The sequence below is a fragment of the Lycium ferocissimum genome, chromosome 4 (assembly GCF_029784015.1).
Source record: "Lycium ferocissimum isolate CSIRO_LF1 chromosome 4, AGI_CSIRO_Lferr_CH_V1, whole genome shotgun sequence".
Classification (NCBI taxonomy): domain Eukaryota; kingdom Viridiplantae; phylum Streptophyta; class Magnoliopsida; order Solanales; family Solanaceae; genus Lycium; species Lycium ferocissimum.
The window spans coordinates 40,752,965-40,762,241 of NC_081345.1; the positions used below are offsets into that span (position 1 = coordinate 40,752,965).

A 9,277-nucleotide genomic window follows, 5' to 3' on the forward strand; every position below is an offset into this window, starting at 1 on the left:
TACGAAGGCGTCGGTGAGCATTTCAAAAGAAGTGATCGAATGCTCGGGTAGATGGTCGTACCACGTCAATGCCCCCTTCGATAGAGTCTCTCCGAATTTTTTCAACAACACCGACTCTATCTCATCTTCTTCCATATCATTGCCTTTATAGCACAAGTGTATGAAGTCACGTGCTCGTGCGGGTCCGTGGTGCGTCCATATTTCGAATATCCGCATCTTGAACCTCTTCGGGATCGGCTTGGGGGCCGCACTCGGAGGGAAAGGCCTTTGAACATACCTTTTTGAGTTTGGCCCTTTTAGCAAGGTGGAGCCCCGGTATCGATCCACCCGAGAGCCGCACGTCTCAACCTCTTTTCGGTGGAATCACTCGCTTCGCCAAAGTTTCGAGCATCTTCGAACCTCGGTGGAGGAACCGGCTCCGAATCATTACTCTCGATCGTCCGTGGCTCGTTCTTTCCAATTTCCACCGCCTTTAGCCTTTTCCGGCCCGCATCCCCTTGTCCACTCTGCAACCGGCAATCGCCATTCCTTGCTCGGCAATTCTGCTTTGCTCTTTGTTCTCTGCAACATCTCGAAAATCAAACGCAAATTAATGCCATCATTTGGTGCCTCCGGTTCTCTCTGGCTTTGGGTCCGAGACAATGTAACGGAGTTATGAGTTCTCAGAGGATCAGTGGCTGGTAGGGCGGCATTCTCTTGATCCACGGTGTTTTGTCGATTGAGGCCCTCCCTCGAGTCAATGGGGTTCGGGTCAGCAGGATTTGGTAGTCCCCGTGGTTCGCTTCCCTCATTTTCTGCCACGATTTCGGTGTTATTAACGTGACCAGATTGTCCGACGTCAGCCATCGGTCCGTTTTTGATGAGACGAATGAGGGGTGGAAGTGTTACGTTTTAGATGGGTACGATAAAAATCAAGACTAAGAACTATTATCCTAGCCCCACGGTGGGCGCCAAACTGTTTACCCCGGATTTGGTAACCAATTGAATTTATATGTGGGTATAGGATGCGTACTTGAGTCTAACTATGAATCGCGGAAAGGTGATATGGATACTTGTTTATAGGCTAATGACAGGTGCGAATACAGGATAAATACACATATAACGAGTAGATGGAGGAAGTACAACGTAAATGACAAGATTTGTATATATGTGTCTTTTGTATTATAAATATTCTTGACAAGTGAAGATCAGCCCAAAAAAGGAAAAAAAAAAAAAAGAACCCCTTTAAGGGGGGAGGATATACCCTATTTATAGTAGCTGGCCCATGGGCCTCATACAACATGAATTAATAAAATAGCAATAAAAAGGACAGCCCTTGCATGGATTGACGGGATTAGGCGGGGCGCGCGCCCGACACGCGTAGTTGGTAGCCTACCGTGATGTGACACCAACGACACGCTTCGGCGCGGTCATAACGGACCGACGGATACACGGACAAACGAACCCTCGGAAAGAGTTATCGAACCATCAATGGCACGGAGGCCGGGCCAATGGCGCCTCACTCGGCTTCGATTAAAGCGCTTATCCGGAAGGTGCGACGCGTCACCGTATGGTTCCGGCCCCTTCTCTTCATCCGATCCATACCTTCCCCGAACTGACTCATGTTCGATTTTTACCGTATACAATCTCAATTCCATCCAATTAGGATTGTGTGAGTGTTTTCTTGGAAAGAAAGGGTTGTGTGGTTTGATCAGGGAATCAACAAAGAGATTAAAAGAAAACTTTGATCATAGGCTTACAATTTTTGGCTACAGCAAGGATACGGGTAAAGGTAATTTCGTTAGTCTTTGGTTTGAATATCTTTCTAGTGTGCAAACAACTATGTATGAGTTATATATAAAATATTGAGTTGATTTGTATTTTTGAGATTTTTTTTTAATCTTTAACCTCAAGAACGGAGGTAGAATGTTGAGATTTACTCCCAAACTTGAAACTAGATAAATTTGGAATTTGATCCATTAATTGACATCATGATTGAAATTTGATTACAGATGTAGACTCCTTAATCAATTTTGAATTTTCGGATAGTTGACCCGAGGGGCCGGTTTGAATAGACCAAGAGTTAGACTTTGATCCCGAGATATTCTAAAATTATGGGATTTGTTTCTGTAGACTAATTTAGACCCGTTATTTATGTTAGTGAATAGATTGAGGCTATTGGAGATTGTTGAAGAGAATTTGGCATTTCAAAAGACGTTTGCATTCCAGTTATAAGGCAAGTGAGGCTTAAACTCTTAGTTTACTTGCTTTTCATAAAAAGCATATGGTTTGTGTTGTATGTATGCATTTAAACCATTTAGTTTATGTGAGTGGGCAAGCATGATCTAAATTGGATAATTTTCAAGTTTCTAAAGTAATGATCGTATGAGTCCTTTAGCTCAATTTCCCTTAAATAGATACTATTTATATAAATGTAAAGTTTAGAAGTGGTATTGATTGGATGTATGTTCCACTTATCATATCTTCAGAGGGGCACACTTCCACATGTCCCATTGTGTTAGGTGAGAGATAGATACTAGAATTTTAAGTGACCCGGGTAAGATGGGGGTAAATAATGCCCTCTCCGGAAGACGGGTAAGACATAGACAAATACGTACTATGTCCCGTGAGCATAGATTTAGATTCAGTTTATTTCATGTATTGCTTGTCCGGGTAAGATGGGGGTAAATAATGCCCTCTCCGGAGGATGAGGTAAGACATAGACAAATACGTACTATGTCCCGTAATCATAGATTCATATTCAGTTTATTTCATGTATTGCTTGTCCGGGTAAGATGGGGGTAAATAATGCCCTCTCCGGAAGACGGGGTAAGACATAGATAAATACGTACTATGTTCTGTGAGCATAGATTCAGATTTAGTGTATTTCATGTTTTGCTTGTTTACGCTTCATGATTTCAGCTTTAGCTTCAGTGTTTGTATATATTTAATATACTTGTACTGTGTAATTGCTTTTATGCATTATCAGGGATTTTAAAGACTTGCCCTAGGGGTAAGCTGAGATTGTTGATGATCTTGCTGGGTCTTTTAAACTCACGCTTGTTGGTGTTGTATGTGTGCAGGTGTGGTTAACGGTGAACAGGTAGCCGATACCTGATTCATTCCAGCTTCGTTCAGTCCAGTTCAGTCGAGGTGAGCCACCATTAGATCATGGCGGCCTCTTCTTCTTTAGTTGACTTAGTAGTATCCCGAGCTACGTCTCGTACTTTTATATTCAGACTAGTAGTTCCATGACTTAGACATTTTATGGGGTTTATGGGAAGACTCAGTATTTATATTTCGCTTCCGCATTTTTCTTTATATTATGAGATTTTGCGTATAATTCATTTTATTCGTTAATTTTCGCATGGTTAGCTTAGAGGGTTCGCCTTATGGGTAGAAGTTCATCAGGTGCCCGGTCATGGCCCGAGTGTCAGATTTGGGTCGTGACAAATACCCTGCCTAATTCATATTTCTTAAGGGGCGTGTAAAACAAAACAAAAAAACAACAAATAATTTGAGACGGAAGGAGTAATACTTTGAAGATTTTATACCCTTTTTTTTTTTTTTTTTGGCTTTCAAGTCTTACATCATTATAACATAAAATTGACAAAGTACGGCTACAATCGATAGTGTAATGAATCTTCACATTTGATTTGCTATAAACAATAAAAGTGCGCTTACTGCAGCCTATAAATTTACTTCAGAGGGTTTATTACAGCACCATTTTCAGTTCAAATATAATTTTGTATTTGTCTTGAAAGTTCATTGCATATGTATAGATTATTAATAAGAATAGAATCCAGGACTCATAAGCTTTAAATCCTGATTTCATCTCTAATCACTTCTTGGTTCAGCACAAATGGAAGAGAATAAACTTAAATTGAGGAGGCTTAAGGAACTTGAAAAGGCTTTGGAAAAAAAAAAAAGCATAGTGTTACTCATTTGTTGGAGATTTAAGGCACAAGTTTCCATTCTTAGGAGTCAGAGCCAGGTGGAGTGATAGACATGGAGCAAGGCATAGACCGGTATCTCAACTTGGATTTTTCATTTCTAGTATTTGAAAATTTTATGTACTTTGTGTTTCTGGATCTTTTAATTCCTAATATTTGAAAAAGAGTTAAAGTTACGTGTATTATTAGTGTCTAGATTTTTCTATATCATCGGGTTAAGTTGACATACAGTTATATATAGGTGGTTCTTCATAACAAACTTGAGATAGTCAATTAAATTGAACGAATAGTATATAAGAATTCTTTACACACTCAAAATATATTAAGTTATTATCTTTTGAGAGTGTCTCATGTGTCTCTGATAGTCATGGTCATGTCAATATGCTTTCTTACATAATTAATAATTATAGTAATTAAGGGGCCTCCATGATTAAACCCAATCTATAAATTGGAACAATTCAAACCTATATATGCCACCAATTTTATCGGTTTTTAATTTGTGTTTAATATCCGTTTTGAAATTCAGACTAATCTCAAGAATAAAGAATGATAGTATTTTATCGTTGCACCAGAAACCTGGGTGGCTTATGCCACATTGCCACCAAATCAAACCATAGTGGACACTTCTTTTTATTCTATTCTATTCTCCAGTAAGGCAGTAACCATGTTATATGAATTAAATAAAATAGAATAAGAACCTCCACTACCATTCTGTTGCAATGCGCATTTTACTTATTTTGTCAGTTCTTTGTATCTAACTTTATTTTCCCTATTTCCCATGTTATTTCCCTTCGATTAATGAGCTTCCCTGCCCAATTTTTTGTTTTTTCACCTGCAAGGGTTGGCTGAGTGAGCAATTTTCCACATGAAAGATATGGGATTGATTCCCCTTACCAGCGGCCTTCTCAATCAGAGCTCATCACACCAGGCTTCCCTAGTGCGTTATACATCTCCTGTATGATTTGCGAGCTATTGCACAGTTTGTAGGTTAGCGTGCATCCAAAGAATAACGACGGCGGGTTTACCTGGAGTTCCCAAAGAAAAACTTGATATCTTTTCTATTTTTCAGAACATTAATTTTCAGAGTATTTGAGCACTATTCAGGAATCTTTCTAGATACAGCAAAAGAAGATGAGCAAAGAATCGGATCAGTATCTACCGGAAACAGTAAGAAGACGGATTTAGAGCGTACCGAACAAGTAAAATACTGTACCCATATTACTTACAATAAATCACATCGATCTATTCTGAAATCGTTGTCTTTAAATCCTGAATCTGTCTTTGAGCAGTAAAAAAAGCGCGTTTCTCCCATTGGAGAGTTTTGTGGTTACGTTGTAGGCTGCAGAAGCAACGTCTGCCAGCAGATTGGACGCGAAGATTGAGACAAAAACCATTCGTCGATGCACTTAACATGAAAATTATGATTACATCTTGGCAAAATCCTCAATTTTTCTCCTTGCTCTAATTCTCCAAGGCATATTGGACACTCATTTGTGACTGAAACTTTCAGTTCTGGCTCATAAACCATAACTGGGATCTTTTTCAACTCATCTTTGTCCAGTCCTTTCGAAGCCAAACGCGTGGCCGTAGCTTCTGTGGACTCGAATAGAGATCTCGCGTTGTATCGTAAAATACAAAGCAAGATTTCCCTCAGAGCTGTGACGCATAACATAAAAAATAACACGGCTGCAACAATTATCAGCAAACATGAGCTATTCGAAATGATCGAGTCGTCGCCATTAGATATGGACTGGCTTGTTGATGGAACCTCCACATAAAAACCAAGAAGAAAACTAGGCGCACCATACTCAATATTTCTCATAGTAGCACAAATTCGAACGTACCGATAAAATCTCGATTCAGTATGAGTAGTTTAATTTACTCTCCCCATTTCTCTTTGAAGCGTATTACTAATAATGTAGTGTGAAACAGAAATCTGTTGGTACGTAAGAATTGAAGTGAATAAAACAGAGAGAAACCATAATGAAACAAAACAAAAGCTGAAGTTTGGTTAGACACATCACACATAACTCGTGAGAGCACTTTTTTTTTTAGGTCACTATTTAGATTTTTCCTATATTCCAGAAGGTTGTGCAAATACAACCTTTAAAAATTACTCTTCTAGACAAGTTAGGCTCAAGTCTAATGTTTGCTCAATCTTACAAACAATACATTAGAGATTAGACGTTCGCCTAACGTTTGCAGAAGTTCTCAAAATCTTTACTGTGGACTAACATATTCAATTTTCTCAAAAAGGATCTTTAAACCGTGGTAAAAAATGATCATAAGTCGCAAAAAAAATAAAAAGACGTTTACTAAATAATTGTCTCGGAAAGGTCAACTGGAAAACATTCGGTGTAGCAGTCATAGCGAATTCAACAATCAACTTGCTGGATCGTAGGCCTTTTGTTGAGATCATTACGGCCGGCCCAATCAATTAGTTTACCCAGCCCAGACATTAATGTTCTTTGTGTAACACTTCACTTTAAACATTTTTTTTGTGCGGATTGACCTTCAAATGCACTGGTCTTTAATTTTTGTCCCTCAAATTGGTGGTCTGTAACTTTTGGCCTTCACCTAATACCGTGAGGTTTGGGGTTCAAACTCCGGCTCAGTAAAAAAAAAAACAAAAGACAATTTCGCAAGTCAGAGTTTTGTAGCAAAGTTAGGCCTATCCGGGCCAAAATTAGGCCTTCAGACAGAGTTTTGCAAAATTCCAACTGAGTGAAAAAAAAAAAAAACTTTTTGCCTTAATGCAAAACTCTCCCTTATCAGGCAGAGTTTTCCATTCAAATATTTTTTTGAAACTTTTCTAATTTTAGAGTAAATATTGTTGTCAAGCAAAAGAAGAGGAAGGAAAAAGGGGGAACAAAGCGTATGAATTAACCATTTTTCAGTTCTTAGATGCGCTCAAGGAGAGTGGAAAATACCCAATTAGTCATGTCAAGAAAAAGTATCTAAATGGTTCGAATTCGGAGTAGCAGAGGTGTTCAATAAATACGCGTCTGATTTGAGGTGTCTAAGTGGAGGCTGTGGACAACTTTAAGGGGCCGCGGATGACTTAATCCTACAATTTATATGAAATCTGATTTTACTACATGACGGGCTGCCCAAGTGAAAATTCTCTATATAAAGACAGCTCTATAGCTTTGTAACCTCACACATAATCTAAAGAAACATCTCTTTAATTAGAGGTATTATTATTAGTTTAGGCACTTCATGTATAATTCACTTTCTTAGTCAATTTTCTTTCTTTTTCTGCTAATTATTTTTCTTTCCTTGTGGGTTTTTATTTATCCATCGTTCCACAGGTGATTCAAGAAAATGGCTGAAAAAGGAAAAACACCGGAGCCTGATTTGGATTTGTCCCTTAAAAGTCCAGCAGATCCAGAGGAACCAAGTAATAAGGTCCTAAGCCTTGATGAAGCAATCGATTTTGAATTGAAGCATGGTTATGTTGACTCCAGCGTGGATTTGAAGAAGCTTAAAAGGTTATATATAATTATTTTTTCATTAAATCAACTTAAAAAATGTGAATTTCTGAATGACGTTTGGAATTTTCGATAAAAGTTCATCGGAATCGTTTTCAACAAGCCAATTTTCAATGGATTCGATCAGAAATTCATTTTTTTTTCTAGTTGTGTGGTAAATAATACTTATTTTCCTTTGTTTTTATAAAGTTTTATATGGTAAGATTAGATATACAATAGTTTTTTCGTTGACGTTACTTAAATAAATGTGCATTTTTGACTGACACTTCAAATTTCCGATGAAAAGTCCACCCAAAATGTTTTCAACAAGCCACTTTTTAACGGATTCCATCAGAATTCGTACTTTTTCTGGTTGTGTGGTAAATATTATTTGTTTTTATAAGGTTGTATATGTTAAGACTAGATTATTATTTTTTCAGTGACACTATAAAAAAAATTGAATTTCTAGCTTACGTTTGGAATTTCCGATGAAAAATCTATCGTATCGGAAACGTTTTCAACAAGCCAATTTTAAACGGGTTCCATCAGAAATTCCAGCTTTTTTAGTTGTATGATAAATAGTGTTTTGTTTTTACAAGGTTGTATATGTTAAGACTAGATAATTCTTTTTTCATTGACTAGTACTAAAGAAAAATGTGATTTTTTGCCTGACATTTGAAATTTTCGATGAAAAATCCACCAGATCGAAAACGTTTTCAACAATCCAAGTTACAACGGAGTCGCCAGAAAATTCCATCAGAAATTCTTATTTTTTTAGTTGTATGATAAACAATATTTTCCTTCGTTTTTATAAGGCTGTATGTGTTAAGGCTAGATAAATTATTATTATTTTTGAATTGTGACTTTTATTAGGACTATATCGAATCGATTGTCTGCGCAAAGAACCTATATTAAGAGGAATGAATACATTGCTGAATTGGAAAAGAAGGTGAAAGATCTCGAGGTAATACATAGATGATTCATGTTGTTCGAACGATTTTTTGATTCAGTTATATTTTTTCTTGGTTGATTTGTAAACACTATATATTCAGGGTTTTTTTTTAAAAAAAAAAAACAAAATAACTATTTTGTTGTTAATTACTATTTTTCATTTAGACACTTCAACTAAGGCATGTACCTATTAGACACTTTAACCTCAGTTAATATGTGTTTATTGAACACATATTGCTGATATGGCACAATTGCGTGTGAAATGACTCTTTTGCGCTGGCTTACTCTCCCATATTCCTTTTTCTCTCCATAATACCACGCGACTCTCAATTTTTTAGGCCTTTAATTTTTATTTCTCTCTTAAATCCTGTGTTTAAATCGGATTCGTTTATTGCAAATTCAGTATCAAAACATCATCAGCTCGTATATGCTATAGTGGTCACTAGCATAATTTCCTTCACAGCTACCATAGTCCGAAATTACTGGTAAGCAAAAATACAAGTATTTCAACACAAGTTAGAGGATCATTATTAGATTTCAAATAGCTTTCTCTTTATATCAACTACTATGGAGGGGATTATTTTTACTTTAGATCGCCAAACACCAGCTATATTCTACTCAATAGATTAGATATTCAAACTATAGATTCAATAAAAAGAAGAGAAGAAGAAGAAGAAGAAGAATTACAAAGAAAAATAGGAAGATGAATTCGGGGGAGCGGAGAATTAGAGGGTGTTTAAATTGGCTTTTTAAAAGTAACTTATAAGTTAAAAGCTAAAGCCATAAGTTGGTAATGCCCAATTTTTTACTTTTGGCTTATTTTTGAACTTTTTTAGCTTAAAAGTAAGTGCTTAAAAATATTTTTATCTTTATCAAACACCACAAAAAGTAAAAAAGGGCTTAAGAGTCAATAAGCACTTAAAA

The 9,277-nt window shown here is 36.8% G+C and overlaps 1 protein-coding gene and 1 long non-coding RNA gene across 2 annotated transcripts; both read left to right on the forward strand.

Moving 5' to 3' along the window:
* Positions 1-1,630: 1,630 nt before the first annotated feature.
* On the forward strand, positions 1,631-3,277 carry LOC132054704 (uncharacterized). Its single transcript, XR_009414349.1, has 2 exons — positions 1,631-1,771; positions 3,063-3,277. It is a non-coding gene; the product is annotated as an uncharacterized LOC132054704 (long non-coding RNA).
* A 3,970-nt stretch (positions 3,278-7,247) lies between these two features.
* Positions 7,248-8,856, forward strand: LOC132054705 (transcription factor HY5-like). The gene is made up of 2 exons (XM_059446675.1): positions 7,248-7,423; positions 8,276-8,856. Exons 1-2 carry the CDS (start codon positions 7,257-7,259, stop codon positions 8,379-8,381), a joined length of 273 nt encoding a protein of 90 aa, XP_059302658.1. The 5' UTR covers positions 7,248-7,256; the 3' UTR covers positions 8,382-8,856.
* Positions 8,857-9,277: the final 421 nt, after the last annotated feature.